The following is an 18,655-nucleotide window of genomic DNA, read 5'->3' as shown; positions in this document are numbered from 1 at the left end:
TTTTATCATTTTGGGAATGGGGCCTGGTCCTTTTGAATTGGGAAATATTGCCTCTTATATTTATAGGTTATTAGACGTTTCACTGTACAATACCGAGATATATTTGGACGAGCACACAGTTTAAGTCATATTGGACGAGCCGTTAGGCGAGTCCAATAGGACTTCAAACTGTGTGCGAGTCCAAATATATCACGTATTGTACAGTTTAAACGTCTAATAATCTTTTTATTCTATATCCCTTTCTAACGCTCTTTTGTTTCTTCTTTAAATTATATTACCAAACCAGCTTTCCGTATTTTTATTTTCATTCACCTGATTACGCAATTTATGCCGTATCTCGTGTAACGTCATTTCTCTGACAAAACATAAGAGTATAAGCAAGACTTTCTGCATTTTAGGGACAACACAAATCACTATGGACGTGTTTGTGTTTAACAGTAAATTAATCATAATATTTTTTTTAAATCATCGAACGAATCCAAAACGTATTTCGGATTGTGTGTTTGTAATGCATAATTGTTAACTTCGATAGGAATAAAACAACTCGCTCCGACAGGATTACTAATTCGTAATCGTAAATCGTGTTTTGGGTCAGAATGGTTAGCATGGGATACAAACGCTATGAAAGAAAGTGTGGATTTAAATACATTTCGATAAAGGGATGGAAGAACAGAAAATGGAAGGGCATATCATTGAACTGTGTTGCTATAAGCATTGGATTAAAGCTGTCATTGAGGTTAATAAAATAGACTTTTTGTTTTGCTGTTGCATTTGTTTTTCAATTTCAAATAATAACAATATCACTTGCTGTTGCATTTGTTTTTAATTTCTAACATTTATCCAATTTATTTATTTAAGAAATACAATCTAAATATCGCCTGTGTGAATCGAATATTGTACATTCGGATACTTTTTCTCGGTAACGGCTTTTATCGTTATAAAACAATTGCTTAGTGCACTTGTCCTCAACTGTCCAATATGGAAAAAATACAGACTTTTTGGATCCAATACCGGAATATATTGGACAGTCACGTGGTACTTATGAAGAATGCCCATTGGATGAATTTATTGGATATAGAATAATAGACTAAAATTGGGAAATTAATGTTGTTGATTGTATGCCAACAAATACATAAAAATTGATAATAAAAGAGATTTCAATATTTTATATTTTAAGGTTCAACTTAAAGAGCTGAATTTAAAGATGAATGACATGTTTAAGTTTATTAAAAAAAATTAATTCTTCTATGGAAGCCTTCAATTGGGAAATTATAGGTACCATTTGGGAAAATTATATACTTTTTTCAATTGAGTGGGTCCTCCCTACCAGACCCAAATTTGAACGAAAAAACTGTCCATGGATAAGTCCACATGAGCCTTGTTCTGGAAAAAATAGGCTTAATGCGTGTGCTTAAAGTGTAATCCAAGATAAGCCTGTGCAGTTCGCATAGTTTAATCTCGGATGACACTTTCTGCTCAACTGGATTTTCACTTTGAAGAAACTTCTTTTAATTAAAACAAATCCATTAAAGCGGAAAGTGTTGTCACTGCAGACTGCACAGGCTAATCTGAGATGATAATTCAAAAAATTTACAAAAACTTGGAATGCAATTGGTCTTTTCCACAAAAAAAAACAACAGGGCCTACATGGTCTAGATTGCTCACCTATAAGGGGCGTGGCCAGTTTAACCCAGGGGACATGATTTGAACAAACATAGTTATGACGTATAACATTGAAAATTTAACAGTTCACCTTAACAATTTGAGATAATTAGATTTTTTTTAAAGTTTTTTTCTATAAAAGTCTATATATCCATGTGAATACTGGGAATGGTCAGTTTTGACCCCAGGGGCATGATTAGAACAAACTTTGTAGAGGACGGTATAAAATAATACATACCAAATTTTAAATGCCTGATTCTTGCGGTTTCAGATATAGTTTATTAAGTAATTCACTATTTTCTTCTATATAATCAAATGCTCACCAGAGTGTGGTCATTTTTGACCCCAGGGGCATGCATTGAACAATCTTTGTAGAGGACCACTATAATATTACATTAACCAAACCAAACTTTACACTTCTGAGCCTTGCTGTTTCTGAGAAAGTACTTGGGTCATGCTCTGTGAAAAGGGTCTTTAATGCATGTGCATAAAGTGTCATCCCCCAGGTCTATGAAGTTTGCACAGGCTAATCAGGGATGACAATTTCCGCCGAAAGTGTTTTTTTGCCAAGATGAGATCTTCTTTAAACAGAAAATATCATAAAAGCGGAAAGTGTCATCTGGGACGACATTATACACACATGCATTAAACCCCCTTTCCACACAGCACGGCTCCTTTGGAAGTTTCCTCCCTTTAAAATCTATTTTCAGTAAAAAGCAATGTGTAAGCAGCAATTTGAAAAACTTTGAAAGAGTTTCACTTAGGCAGTGTTCCAGTGAAGTTTCATGAAAATCAACCAAGCACTTAAGGAAAAGTGGTTTGATTGAAGCAAAAATAACTGACGGCAAACATCATACGACTGACAACGGACCACACCTGAGAGCTACCCACCACAATAGCTCACTATGAGCACTTCAAAAATCGCTTTTTTCAACTTGATGTTTAGTTTGAATCTGACAGGGTACCAAGTCTATGGAAATAATGGCTTACACAATTTACTGATATTCACAAGACATAATGATTAAAGTAGTTTTGTTAGAAAGGACTCACTTTAAACATGGATATTCCATGGAGTCGAGCTGCATGGACACTGTCCTTTTCAGCTCTGAAAACAATGTCGAAATGTCAAATGAAATTAGGCAATACACTCGAACACAAACATTTATGACACTTCAAAATTTAAACTGAGCTTTGCTCTGGGAACTTTGAACAGGCTAATCAGGAAAGACACTTTCTGCCTTTTAAATGAAATATATCTTTAAAATGACATGTTACATCACTGACTAGCCTGCGCAGATCACACTTCATGCACATTAGCCCCACTTTCCCACAGCCAGACTCAAATGCAATTCTATTTTTATTAACAACATACAGACGTATTCTATTTTGAAATCTTCTCTGAAAATTGTGATATTGTTTACTTGCAAATTAATCGGATTTTGTTTTTTTATCAAGAAAAACTAGACATTCACTCAAACAATATTTTCATTGTTATGATTAACAAATTAAGAGTTTTTAAAATATACTAGAAATTGTGCAAAGATCCTTATTTCAATGCAACCAGGCGTGAATTAATGAATTTTGTGTAACTCATTTATGGTTTATGGCAAAGGTTATTTAAAACCATATTCTTTAACTTCAGTTTACGTAAAGAATGAGTTTGCCTGCATGTTCTGGAATGACATACAGCAAGGTTATGGAAAACCTACCGAAACTGTTCAAATTCATTAAATTCATTTAATATCTTGATCAAGTTCAAGTTCATAATTTTTAAATCAACAGGTATATATTGAGAACATTATTTTTACAGTATTTTGCTGTTTTGTAAGCACAAAACATGGGATGTCTTAAAATTAAAAAAACTTATCTTAAATTCTCACTTAAGTAGCTTGGTGATTACCTTCCCTGGGCAAGTATTCACCGACCCATCCTTAGACTTCAGAAAAAAATAGACTTAAGCTCAAGCAAAATATGTTTAATGTTGCCGCTTATATCATAAAATTATGGTTCTACATGAATAATGAAAAATGGTGTAGTTATAGGTGTTCCATTGAATGACATATTGAAGTGTAGTGCATTATTCAAACATTACAGTTTAACAAATATTCGTTATCAGTGGGGTGTTTTCACCATTTTGGGAACGGGGCCCGGTCCCTTTGGATTGGGAAAATTTGCGGCGTTTTGACTAAAATTGGGAAATTAGTGTTGATGTTTTACTAAAATTTGCTTCAAAATTTAGAATACAAAATGTGTTCAGTATTATATTGACTAAGGTTGAACTTATATGGATGGGAGATGAACAAAATATTGAGATCTAAAAAAATTAGGAAAAATATATACTTTTTTCAATTGGGAAAGGGTCAGATTACTGGACCCGATTTTGAATGAACAAGAGATGTGTTTGTCAGAAACACAATGCCGCTTACTGGGCCGCTTTGAAGCCATATATTTGACCTTTGACCTTGAAGGATGACCTTGACCTTTCACCACTCAAAATGTGCAGCTTCATGAGATACACATGCATGGCAAATTTCAAGCTGCTATCTTCAATATTGCAAAATTTATGTCAAAATGTATAAGTGTTTGAACGGACAGACAGTCTGACGGACAGTTCAACTGCTACATGCCACCCAACCGGGGGCATAAAAAGAACACTGTTTATTATTAGACTTAAATCTGAGCATTGGGTAATGAATACCGGCTTTGCTAGTTCTTTCAATTGAGCCTCATTTTAGGTAAATGGGCTTAATACATGTGTGTAAAGTGTTGTCCCAGAATAGCCTGTGCATTGTGCACAGGCTGATCAGGGTAGACACTTTCCTCTTTTATAAAAACAAAAACAAACATTAGGTCTAAACTGAAAGTGTCCTCCCTGATGAGACTGTGCTGACTGCACAGGCTTATTCTGGCAACATTTTACCCATATGCATACAGCCCAGTTTTCATCGCAGAGAGACTCAACTACTCAAAGTGTACCCTGTAATACTGGAGATATAGTCCTCTAGATGTGTACACGACTTCTCCAAGTAGTTCATGTTGATGGATATCTGGATTAACTGAAACGCACACACATACAGTCATTAGAACATTTTTTTGTAGCGCCACACTGCCCCCTTTCAAAGCCATTTAGCGCCACGCTGCCCTTTCCAAAGGCCGCCGCTATACCCTTTCATGAGCACCCGCTGTTTTCCGCCCTTATTGATAACATCTTAATTGCCCCTTGACCAAACTTCTAAACCGACTAGTATCAGATTATGGCCCCAAGGCAGCGAAGATTCGCGCGGTTGTGAATTAGTCATGAGTAAATAACCCCGTGTCAATATCAATAAATAATGTCAGAGGCTATGTTATACCAAGCGCACTTATTGGTCAGTGATGTGTGCTCCTCCACGATAAAATTGTGGACTGTTACTTCGGAGACTTTTGATGAAAAACTTGATGTTATCCTCATGGAAATTGTGCATTTCATGCATAATTCAGTTATATCAAAACATATATTTTTTCGCATATTTACATTTAAAAACACAAACAAATTAATTCTTTATCGTTATCGTCTTTTAGATAATTAATTATTGAAATAATTACTGAGACGTATACTAATTAAACAGTATGCCAAACGCATATTAGGCGGACGTATTGTACGATTTTACTTTGCTACCTGTCGCTTACATCGTTTTAACAAGATGGCGAACATACAGAATTAAATTGTAACTCAGCAAAAAATGGCAAAGAATGTCTTTAACGATCGAATTAACGATGGAGATCATACATTTAGAAGGAATTAATGAAATGTCTGTCATAATCAACGATGCATAAAAATGTTTTAGATAGCAACAACATATTTATTTGTAATCTACTAAGTGGATGTATGTCACGGAAACGAGTGTTTGCATATTGTTAGCGATCAGTTTATTCGCAATGTTAAATATCTGACAAGATTATCGTAGAAAATAGGATAAGACAAACATGGTTTCATTTATATATTAGTGCATCTGTGTATAATCAGATTCATATGCATATATTGCTTTATTATGTTTGTGTGCTGTACAGTGTATTGAAATAGCATGGAACTTAAATGTACATTGCAAGGTAAATATATTAATATAAATCAAAGTAAGGTAAATACATCAATTACCATTAAATGTGCTTGTTTATATTTTGTTTTTCTCCACAATTGCCTCTGATGCGATTACATGTTTCTCCCTCATTCAGGTATTCATGGAACGTTTTTGCCCTTTTTGCTTAAACTGTGCGCTAAAATGCCCTTTTTGAAAGTAATGCGCCATGCCCCTTTGCCCTCCTGGGAAAAACACTTAGGTTATGACCTAGGCTATAGTTTTTTGACAGACACATACAATGACAGACAGACAGGCCAAAAACAATATACCCCCGATCATTCGATCCTGGGGCATAAAAAGAGTAATAAATCACTAAAAATCCCCACCAATCACTATAAAGCTTTACTAATCACTACGCTCGCTAAAAAATAATACAAACCTTTACAAATCACTACAAATCTTTACAAACAACTACAAATCACTGCAATTACACCTCATAATGGCTATACATACTTGTAAAAGACTAAGATTTGGTCGTTTGATGAGTGACGTTAGACAGCCACTGAGTGTCCGTGTCAGCAACAGATTGGTTGACTTTCGGATCATGTCATCTATCTCTGTGTGACTGTAATAGCAAAATACACATTCAACATCACATTCTGACAGACAGTGATTTTTTTACCTACGAGTCCTACGTCCTAGACTCACAAAAACCTCTGGGGATGCAAAGTTTCAAATTATGTGAGTCCCAAAAACGCATTGAAATTTCTAAAAAAATAATATCCTTTAATATTTGGACTCATTCTTTCAATTCGGGGACTCTTAGATTTGCAAGTTATCGAGTCCCAGGACTCAGATGAGAAAATTTGTAAAAATATCACTGCTGATTCTTCATAGGTTAATCAAGGACAACACTTTCGACAAAAACTTGATTTCGGTTGAGAAAAGACTTCCTTTTATTAAAACTTCACAGGCTATCCTGAGATGACACACTAACTCGTGCATTTTGCCCAGTTTCCCTAAAAATTAGGCTCTTTATATTCTTTTCATACAAAATAGGCATTCTTTAAATTGTGCTGATCCTCACTTAAATGTCATGGTGGACAAAAATTTGTATTAACTTGTATTTGTATTACTTAACCTCATTGAAAGTCAGGTTAATAAACATGATTGGGATAAATTAAGAATACGTCATAAACAAGAGATGTGTTTGTGAAACACATTGCCCCCTACTGCGTCACTTTGAAGCCATATATTTGACCTTTGACCTTGAAGGATGACCTTGAACTTTCACTACTCAATATGTGCAGCTCTATGAGATACACATGCATGCCAAATATCAAGTTGCTATCTTCAATATTGCAAAAGTTATGACCAAGGTTAGAGTTGTGTGACAGACACACACATAAAATGACAGACAGACAGGCCAAAAACAATATACCCCCGATCATTCGATTCGGGGGCATAAAAATGTGAACAATATTATAAATAACGGCAATATATCTAGAAATACTCATGTGAAAATAACTAGACATGAAAGGTACTTTATATCAGACTTGGTCTCAAATCTTATTTAAGTATTTAATTTGCCACATAATCCTTACATTTATTGGTAATTTTTATAAGATATACCACTTTGACAAGGAACACGAGTGATACATAATGTTTCTCATAAATATTATCTGGTCTGGAATTTGTATGAGGCTATTTCTCCATCTTTGTCCATAGCACCCAGTTATTTTTCTTACTGTAGATAATGCCCTAGAACAATGACTACTAATAATCCTCGTCATTATAACAAATAGTATGAGAACATGCAATTGACACTACCTTAGATGTAAATCAGCTGAAAACTTCAAGCATGCGTTGATGTATTCCTTCACTTGATTGTATACATTGGGCACAAACTCTGAGAACGGGAACCGCTTTGGAAAAGGAGACTGAAATACATGAGAAGTTGAATTTTACATTGGCTCAGCATAGAAAGGTTCATAAAACCGTATACAACAAATATACTGCAAGTGTGTTGATTGTTGTAGTCATGGACAATCAAAATAACTTGCAACTGTTTATGCACCAGAATTTACAATATAAAACAAAACATCATATGATCAATGGTTTGACATACAGGTACATTTGTCTTTATGATTTTTATATACAATTTATATTATTGTACATTCAACTGTTAATTTTATATTATTCTAACTTTGCACGTTTAAATTTTTCCCTTCACTTGTTAAGTTCAAAATTTTGACCCACTGACCGACTGACTCTCTAATCACCTAAAATGTTGACATTAATATTGTATACCCACTTTGATTTATTACACAATTAACAAAGTGGGGGTTGGCGTTCAAACAAAAACTAAACCGTGATAGCTAAGCTACCGACCAACTACCTAATAACCAACCTGTTGGAGTTCTTCATCTACAAATGGGAACTGAGTTATCACAGATATGTACTCCGGCTCCTCCTCCACGTATATTGGTGTATAGTTGTCCTCCGAGAATATCCCATTGAATACCCCCACCCACTGTCGAGTCAGCGTATTACTATACTGGTCTCTGGAAAAAACATTTAAAACAAGAGCTGTCACCATAGAATGACATATGCCCCCTATAAACGCTTTGATAGAAGTTATGAGCATTTATCGAAACCGAAACGCAGAATTCGAAACCTAAACGCAGACCCTAAGTTCAAGGTCAAAGTCACAGGCGTAAAAATTGTTGTGCACACGGAAAGGCCTTGTCCATATACACATGCATATCAAATATGAAGGTCATATCTCAAAAGACATAGAAGTTATGAGCATTTTTCGAAACCTTAACGCAAAGTGTGACGGACAGACGGACGGACGGACAGACAGACAGCGGACGGACAGTGTGATAACTATATGCTCTCCTTTGGGGGCATAAAAATTTAATTAATTCTTCATGCCTCACTGTGGGAAAATTTAAAATATTCTTAAAAACATTAGAGTAAAATTAATTGAAACTCCAATGCGATTGTTTAGTCAATTTTGGGGCTAAAATTCTCAATTTAAGCTCAGTAAACCAAAGAAAACATTTTTGGTAAAAATATGCTTAATTGGGTGTAATTGCCTATACAGCTCCTTAGGTTGAACGTTAGTAAATATAAAATTCAGAATACAAGTTTACAATTTTTAAGAAGTCGTTTACAAAATAAAAGCCACCAATTCCCAATTTTAGTCATAAAGATGAGATTTTTCCCAATCCTAATGGCCCCAGCCCAAATTGTGAAGAAAAAACAACACTGTACTCAACTCACCTAAGTTCTAGCAGCAATTCTAATAAATGTCCTACACTGAACCCATAACCCTGAAAGAAAACAAATGCTGTTATCACAGAAATAAAGAGCCCTAAAATCCATATGAGGTTAAATTTGAATCAATTGGCATTATACATGTATTCATTAATTATTTAATTTTTTTTTGCTTCTTCTTCTTCCTAATGATACAAACATAGTTTGAGTCAATTTCCTCAGAAAGGAAAACATGTCTGTTAAAAAATACAACAACATAATATGTTCCTTATGCTTCCCCGGAAATAAGGTATCTACACATGCAGCAACTTACCTTAAGTGTGTGACAGAATAAAACAATCAGCATCTTGATTTGCAGCATGATCACACCTTCCTTACACTGAGCCTGTAACAACGGAACACGTATATGAACCCTTTACCACTTAGATATGTATTTAACCCTTTACCACTTAGATACGTATTTAACCCTTAAACACTTAGACATATATTGAACCCTTTGCCACTAAGATACGTATTTAACCCTTTACCACTTAGATACGTATTTAACACTTTACCACTTAGATACGTGTTTAACACTTTACCACTTAGATACGTGTTTAACCCTTTACCACTTAGATACGTATTTAACACTTTACCACTTAGATACGTGTTTAACCCTTTACCACTTAGATACGTATTTAACACTTTACCACTTAGATACGTGTTTAAACTTTAACCCTTTACCACTTAGATACGTATTTAACCCTTTACCACTTAGATACGTATTTTCATGCATTTGTAGTCTCTTAAAAAGTTCAATTCAATTAAAGACCTTTATTACTTAATTCAAGTTTTTAAGGCTTCATTTCCAACCCTTGGATACTTATGAGCAGCAAACAGCATAAAACCTCAACAGACTGCGAGTAACCCACAGGCTGTTCTGGTTTTATGCTGTTTGCATGTAGCAATTTTCACCATTTTCCCTGCTCAGAATGCTCAGAAGCAAAGTGAAAATGGCTAAATGCAACCAGCATTAAACCAGAACAGCCTGCGTAACTAGCAGGCTGTTCAGGTCTTATGCTGTTTGCTGCTTATCAGTACCATAGGGTTGGAAATGAAGCCTTTAACATTTGAATCAAGAAAAGAATGTCTTGCATTTAATTTGATTTTCTACTGGACTCAAAATGCATCAAGTGAGTACCTGAGTGGTTAAGGGCTAAGTGTCTGTGTTTGGATCAATGATTTAGACTAGGACAGGTCTGGTCAATGGCAATTACCCTCCACACACGCTGCATGTCAGACAGACAGACCATGAGGGATCCAGTTCACACCCACCCAACCCCCACCCCCATACCATCTGTTTGGAAATCATAATTGTGTCTAAATAAGAAAAATCCCTTTAAGTGTTATATTAATATCTTTTAAACAAGTTAATATTTACCAACCAATCAACATTTCATCATTTTATATGCAGGAAACACTTGATTTCTTAAACAGAGCATGATCTGAAATGTTCCCTTATATACAACAAAGAAAGATTGCTCAATCGGACACAACTGGCCCAAAGACTTACCAGGTTTACCGTAGTTTAAACCAAATTATTTTAGCTTAATTACATTAAAAACCAAAAACAACAAGAAACCGTCGGAGACGGGTGATGCTCCCTAAAGGTTTTTTTGCCACAATATTGCACTATATATTCAGATAAAAGGAAACGTCTTGAGGGGCATAACTTTGGACAAAATAATACGATGGATGGTTTAACAACTTAAAAATTTCAAAGGGCCATAACTCTCTAAACAAGAAACCGTCACAGAGGTTTTTTTTGTCACAATATTGCACTATATATTCAGATAAAAAAAAACGTCTTGAGGGCACAGTAGTTGGGGGGACAACTATTTTTTAAAGAAAATTTCAAAGGGCCATAACTCTGTGAAAAAAAATACGACCAGAACCGGCTGATAATATGCACATCTCCTTTTGGTAGTGAAGCTTCCCATTAAGTTTCATTGAATTCCGGTCATTAGTTGCTGAGAAATAGCCCGAACAAGAATTGCACTATATGTACAGTTAATGGAAAACTTCAAAGGGCCATAACTCTGTGAAAAATCATCCGACCAGAACCCGCTGATGATATGCACATCTCCTCTTGGAATTGAAGCTTCCCATAAAGTTCCATTGAATTCCGGTCATTAATTGCTGAGAAATAGCCCGGACAAAAATTGTGCACGGACAGACAGACGAAGCGGCAACTATATGCTCCCCCCCAAAATTTTTTGGGGAGAGCATAAAAAGATAGAAGCAATCTCAAGTCTGTTTCCTGAGTAGAACAAGTATTTGGGGAGATCTAACAAGAGATGAGTTCGTCAGAAACACAATGCCCCCTACTTCGCCACTTTGAAATAAAATTTATATTTATCATTCGGCAGGTATAGAAATCATCTCCCTTTAAAGCTTATTACTTCCCTTGGATTTTGTCCAATCGAACCGGGGGGGGGGGGGGGACCAAGTCAGTGATCATTGACAACCAAGGCCTGTGGTTTATCAGAGATCATAGCCAGAATTTACCATCATGTGTCTATGGACATAAGTCGACATGTATGTAATGAACCCTACCATTCACAAATTAGTACAGGAAAGAAATGATAATTATATCATTAAGCAAAAAAAAAATTGACAAATGAAATCAATCATTTCAGTTATAAATAATAAAAATAAAAAATCTGTACAGTAACCGTGAAAAGAACTTTAATTCTTGGTAAGGAAATATATAATCTGAGATTTATAATTATATAAATTACTTCCCTTGAAAATAATTGTCTCTATCAAATCTCTATTTTTAGTAGCAAATAATTATAAGCCACTACCGTGACTGTAGATTCACAGGTAACCTTTAAGTACCTAAGATACTTGTATGCCCTTCACCTTTCACCACTCAAAATGTGCCGCTCCATGAGATACACATGCATGCCAAATATCAAGTTGCTATCTTCAATATTGAATAATTATCTCCCTTGACAGCTTATGACTTCCCTTGGATTTGCATTTTTGACCTTAGACCTTGAAGGATGACCTTGACGTTTTACCACGATGTGTTTGTCAGAAACACAATGCCACCTACTGCACCGCGTTGATTTATTTAAAAAAAAAAATTATTTGGCAGGTCAGATAATTATGTCCATTTAAAGCTTATTACTTCCCTTGGATTTGTATTTTCGACCCTAGACCTTGAAGGATGATGTTGACCTTGAAATTTTACCACTCCATGAGATACACATGCATGCAAAATATCAAGTTGCTATCTTCAATATTTAAAAAGTTATGGCCAATGTTAAAGTGTTTTTTTTCAGACGGACGGACAGACTGACATACTGACTGACGGACAGTTCAACTGCTATATGCCACCCTACCGGGGGCATAAAAAACGTTTCCACTTAAGGGGTCAAACCCGTGAACTCTCAGTCGCCAGGAAGACACTTACCGAGTTTGTTCTCAAGACAGACACAATCTTGCTGACCGAGGTCTCCCATAACTCGTCAATGTATGCTCGATTGACAAGGCCCTGTGTTGTGCTCAATATATGATCCTCCACTACAAAAAACCTGCAGGGATAACGAGAAAATGTTGGTAAAATATTGACCTATGGAACATGAAAACAACAAAAGACTAACCATATCAGCAAAATACATCTGTCAACAAATTAGAAGATGGTAAGAACAATTTGTGGAGATTCATTTTTTTCTACATAAAATGAACTTAATATCCGACACTTACCCAACAATATCATGGAAATACTTCTTGTAATTTTCAATGGATTCATGCTGAAAAACAAATGCAAGAACCTTTTAACAGATGTAATACATAACCAATGTCTACATGTTTTCAAAATTGTTTGGCGTCCAAATTGGTGCCAAAATACTTAAAGACTATTATTGCTAATTTACAAACTTACCAAAACGTGTATTTCTTTAAATAACATAAACATATCATATACAGTTAAAAACATATTACAATAACAATTCGTAGGGACGTACTTAGAACAGAATTTCTTGGATTTAGCAATAACACCTGTTAGCAATTCTTCCCTACAAAGTTTGGTTAACAGAAAGTTCAAAATGTTTGTATTTGTAATTGTAATTAAAAGTCACAATGTATTGCCACTTGGCAGGTCGACAATTGATATCTAGATAACTTTTCGATTTAGCAATAACACCTGTTAGCAATTCTTCCCCACAAAGTTTGGTTAACAGAAAGTTCAAAATGTTTGTATTTGTAATTGTAATCAAAAGTCACAATGTATTGCCACTTGGCAGGTCGACAATTGAGAACTAGATAACTTTTCGATCAACAACTGAGTGAACCACTTGCCAGTATACAAGATAATATTTATGCGATACAAAAAGTGTTATCCTGCTTAGCTTGTGGGAACTGCACAGGCAGATTTGAGATATAGAGAATACTAGGTTAGCGTTGAATACAGAGAAGTTTATGTTGCGAGGCTTAGAACGCCGGAAGCGCGAGCCTTGGCGAGCGCTTTTGGTGTTCGAGCCGAGCAACATAAACTTCTCTGTATTCAACGCTAATCCTAGTATTCTATTTATCCCATTTGATTTTTTCAACGTGACATTTAACAAAAATAGATCAAATAACCTTACTAATAATTTTAATTCAGTCATAAAAGCGCTTAAAATCTAACAAATGTAACCATGCGTAGTAATATACATGTATTTGTTCTGGTACGCAAAATAGTCTTTAAAAAATTCACACAAACTGTAAAACAAGTAAAAATATCACCATATGCCTACATTTAATTTTACGCAGTATGCGAATTTTAACACATTACGACCGCGAAAAGAAGATTTTACTTTACTATAATTCATTTTATTTTCGAAAGAAAATGATCAAAATCCAATATGGCGGCGATTGCTCCTGACAAAATGCTGTCGATGTCAACATACATGTACACCATCGACGACCTAGTTCTGGCTACCATAACTTTAAATGTCGCTTTTTATGATTTTTGACTGGCGCGACTTTGTACAGGTCTGTCAATAGTCTAAATAAACTGTACGCTGAAGTTTCTTTAGCTATCGAAGACCTTGACCATTTTGACGAGTAAACAGACAATTGCAGCGACTGACACTTTATTTGACAAAATATAATACAGGGCAATACGTTTTCCGACTTCGGACGACGAATTTAAGGACGCGCAGAACGTGTTTTTTATATAATGTTAAGGTATGCTGTGTGTGATCCGATGCATCAATGGCGCCCATGACATGGGCCATATTAAAATCATTTCCCCGAGAACAGGGAACGACAAAAGTACAAACAAAAATCAAAACACGTAAGAACTAGTATCTTACCTTTAATTATCCTTTAAAATCCATTTAATAATCCATTTAACTCAATAATTGACGATTTTGCATCCAGGGTCTTCAATAATTATTTTAGCATAGTTAAATAAAGACCCTCATGCCATTCTATCACTTTATTCAAATGAGTTTATGAACGCGATAAACTTTCTTCTTCGTCACACGCTACGTCATGTACCCTACATTACTGCTGTTCAAATGATCAGGAGCAGTTTATCTAATAATAGCCGTTGGTAAACTCGGTTGCATTTGCAGATTTCTGCATACAAACATAATTATGTTTAAACTTGCACAATGTTTTATTTATCTATGGTAAATGCCCTTATTGTACGAGAAAATAATTTAATATATAAATACACAGAGAATGGAAAACATTCCAGTACACAACAGATAAATAAGTAGAAAATACACGTGTACAAAATGGGACGTTCCCAATTCCAGTGTGGTGCTATTTTTACCATCTTATACTTTACACAGCTCTATGCCTTACATGAATTAAAAAGGAAAGCAAACATAGCAGATTATTCATGAACTGTGCGATATGTGTATGGCTTGTTGTACATTCTTAATATTTAAGTTAAATGTCAAAAGTATATGCTTTGGTTATAAACAATGCACATTACACGAAATAAGGAAAATGTGATCAATTGACAATTCAGATATGTCGACATACAGTACATGTAGAAAACATGTGAAATAAGTCGCGTTTATAATAAATCGTCCAAAAAAATGGGGAAAATGAAGCAATAAGTATGTCAATTTATGACGCCATCAATCAGCTGATTCATTATACGGATGGCGAAAAATTATGTCATATGACTAGATTTAAAGGTTGAAGGTCGTATAATTTTGAGCTTAAGTTTTGTCGACTTTGTTTCTTATGAAAAATCATTCAGTGGTAAAGTAAATATAAATAAAAAATAACAAAACAAAAATCGTGTAATTTTATATTTTATTTCAACATTTCTTTTGGTGAATATGTCATATATATTTTTTTCTGGAAAATTGGCACATTTTCTTCTTATGGGTGACCTTATAATTCGATCAATGAACCAAACAATATCGACCTAATTTTAGCGCATATCGCATGACGTCATTTAAAAAGTAGTCCAGGCACGCGACAGGTATATTCCACAGTGTTGAATACAAGAAAGTATATTCCACAACGTGTTATACCGTCAATGTCGCTCTGAAAATGGGATAAAAAACTTTATTCACATGCATAAGGCCAGTTTTCCAAGAGTGAGATTCATTAAACCCTTTACCCCTTATAAATGCATTTTGACACATGTGAAGTCCTTTAGAAAATCAAATCAATTTAAGTCCTTTCTTAATACATTTAAGTTTGAAGGCTTCACTTCCAACCCTTAGGTACTGAGCAGCAAACAGCATAAAACCTGAACAGACTGACTGCGAGTTACTTGCATGCTGTTCTGGTTTTATGCTGGTTGCAAAAGCCTTTTTTTCAAATTGCTTTTGATTGGGAAAAGGGTTAAATATCCTACTCTTTCTTTTAATTTCTCTTGTACTAGAGACAAGGTTAAAATACTTGGCAATTAATCTGCAAGCTATACCATATTTGGCGGAGGTTGGAGTGACAGCCGGGCCTGTTTTCTACGCTGCTTTCTGTAGTAGGTTTCAAATTGTTCACGATCACTCTGAAATCATAAACACAAGGTTAAAAAGGCCCATGTAAGAAATCCTTATTTCTCATCGTTTTTACTGCTTTTTGTTGGGTATGTTTTGCATAGAAGTATTTTTGAAGTTATACGATAGACAGTTTAAATTTAACTTGAGTGTTGTCAACTATTTGATCAAAACCCCTACAAAATTTCAGTGACAAGTATGTTCAAGGCAAATAACTCAAGAATGTGAGAATTACGTGGGATGAAACCTGTGCCTTCCACATGCACATATATGGTGAAGACATTTTTCATGTTTCAATTTATTGAGTTGACATGAAACATGATAGTGATTCCCTCCACAAACTTATGAAGGTAAACATACCAGGTGACTCAAATATAACAATAGTATTATCAGATTTATTGCTAGTTTTTTTCATATTTGTATTTATTAAATTTTGTTAAGGGGGAGGACTTAGACTGTAAATGCTCATTACAATGCTGTATACAGAATGCATTAAACTTTCTTGTTTCAAATATGGAAAAAGAATAATTGCTAAATACCTACCAAGACAGTATAAATGTGAAGACATCTGTATACAGGTGAGAAATCTATCAGATCCTCTTTATACCTACCAAGACAGTATAAATGTGAAGACATCTGTATACAGATGAGAAATCTATCAGATCCTCTATATACCTACCAAGACAGTATAAATGTGAAGACATCTGTATACAGGTGTGAAATCTATCTGATCCTCTATATACCTACCAAGACAGTATAAATGTGAAGACATCTGTATACAGGTGAGAATTCTATCAGATCCTCCTTATACCTACCAAGACAGTGTAAACGTGAAGACATCTGTATACAGGTGAGAAATTTATCAGATCCTCTATATACCTACCAAGACAGTATAAATGTGAAGACATCTGTGTACAGGTGAGAAATCTATCTGATCCTTTATATACCTACCAAGACAGTATAAATTTGAAGACATCTGTTTACAGTAGAGAAAGCTATCTGATCCTTTATATACCTACCAAGACAGTATAAATGTGAAGACATCTGTATACAGGTGAGAAATCTATGAGATCCTCTATATACCTACCCATACAGTATAAATGTGAAGACATCTGTATGCAGGTGAGAAATCTATCAGATCCTCTATATACCTACCCATACAGTGTAAATGTGAAGACATCTGTATACAGTTGAGAAATCTATCAGATCCTCTATATACCTACCAAGACAGTGTAAATGTGAAGACATCTGTATACAGGTGAGAAATTTATCAGATCCTCTAAATACCTACCAAGACAGTATAAATGTGAAGACATCTGTATACAGGTGAGAATTCTATCAAATCCTCTTTATACCTACCAAGACAGTGTAAATGTGAAGACATCTGTATACAGGTGAGAAATTTATCAGATCCTCTATATACCTACCAAGACAGTATAAATGTGAAGACATCTGTGTACAGGTGAGAAATCTATCTGATCCTTTATATACCTACCAAGACAGTATAAATTTGAAGACATCTGTTTACAGTAGAGAAAGCTATCTGATCCTTTATATACCTACCAAGACAGTATAAATGTGAAGACATCTGTATACAGGTGAGAAATCTATGAGATCCTCTATATACCTACCAAGACAGTATAAATGTGAAGACATCTGTATGCAGGTGAGAAATCTATCAGATCCTCTATATACCTACCCATACAGTGTAAATGTGAAGACATCTGTATACAGTTGAGAAATCTATCAGATCCTCTATATACCTACCAAGACAGTGTAAATGTGAAGACATCTGTATACAGGTGAGAAATTTATCAGATCCTCTAAATACCTACCAAGACAGTATAAATGTGAAGACATCTGTATACAGGTGAGAATTCTATCAAATCCTCTTTATACCTACCAAGACAGTGTAAATGTGAAGACATCTGTATACAGGTGAGAAATTTATCAGATCCTTTATATACCTACCAAGACAGTATAAATGTGAAGACATCAGTATACAGGTGAGAAATCTATCAGATCCTCTATATACCTACCAAGACAGTATAAATGTGAAGACATCTGTGTACAGGTGAGAAATCTATCTGATCCTTTATACACCTACCAAGACAGTATAAATGTGAAAACATCTGTATACAGGTGAGAAATCTATGAGATCCTTTATATACCTACCAAGACAGCATAAATGTGAAGACATATGTATACAGGTGAGAAATCTATCAGATCCTCTATATACCTACCCATACAGTGTAAATGTGAAGACATCTGTATACAGGTGAGAAATCTATCAGATCCTCTATAAACCTACCCATACAGTATAAATGTGAAGACATCAGTATACAGGTGAGAAATCTATCAGATCCTCTATAAACCTACCCATACAGTGTAAATGTGAAGACATCTGTATACAGGTGAGAAATCTATCAGATCCTCTATATACCTACCCATACAGTGTAAATGTGAAGACATCAGTATACAGTTGAGAAATCTATCTGATCCTTTATATACCTACCAAGACAGTATAAATGTGAAGACATCTGTATACAGGTGAGAAATCTATGAGATCCTCTATATACCTACCAAGACAGTAAAATGTGAAGACATCTGTATACAGGTGAGAAATCTATCTGATCCTTCATATACCTACCA

At 34.9% G+C, this 18,655-nt stretch overlaps 1 protein-coding gene across 4 annotated transcripts in view; it reads right to left on the bottom strand.

Moving 5' to 3' along the window:
• Window positions 1-18,655, bottom strand: part of LOC127840840 (exocyst complex component 6B-like) — a 54,381-nt gene that overhangs the window by 19,698 nt on the left and 16,028 nt on the right. For all 4 annotated transcript variants that reach the window (XM_052369269.1, XM_052369271.1, XM_052369270.1 and 1 more), the window contains exons 8-17: window positions 15,931-16,014; window positions 12,756-12,802; window positions 12,463-12,583; window positions 9,316-9,387; window positions 9,009-9,058; window positions 8,131-8,284; window positions 7,551-7,660; window positions 6,234-6,345; window positions 4,639-4,718; window positions 2,713-2,767 (exon numbers count right to left, since the gene is read on the bottom strand). In XM_052369269.1, the coding sequence (XP_052225229.1) occupies window positions 2,713-2,767; window positions 4,639-4,718; window positions 6,234-6,345; window positions 7,551-7,660; window positions 8,131-8,284; window positions 9,009-9,058; window positions 9,316-9,387; window positions 12,463-12,583; window positions 12,756-12,802; window positions 15,931-16,014 (885 nt within the window). The remainder of the gene's footprint in view (window positions 1-2,712; window positions 2,768-4,638; window positions 4,719-6,233; window positions 6,346-7,550; window positions 7,661-8,130; window positions 8,285-9,008; window positions 9,059-9,315; window positions 9,388-12,462; window positions 12,584-12,755; window positions 12,803-15,930; window positions 16,015-18,655) is intronic.

Source organism: Dreissena polymorpha, chromosome 8, assembly GCF_020536995.1.
Source record: "Dreissena polymorpha isolate Duluth1 chromosome 8, UMN_Dpol_1.0, whole genome shotgun sequence".
In the NCBI taxonomy this organism is placed as follows: domain Eukaryota; kingdom Metazoa; phylum Mollusca; class Bivalvia; order Myida; family Dreissenidae; genus Dreissena; species Dreissena polymorpha.
Note: the sequence above shows the minus strand (reverse complement) of the source record. Positions and strands in the feature narration are given on the sequence as shown.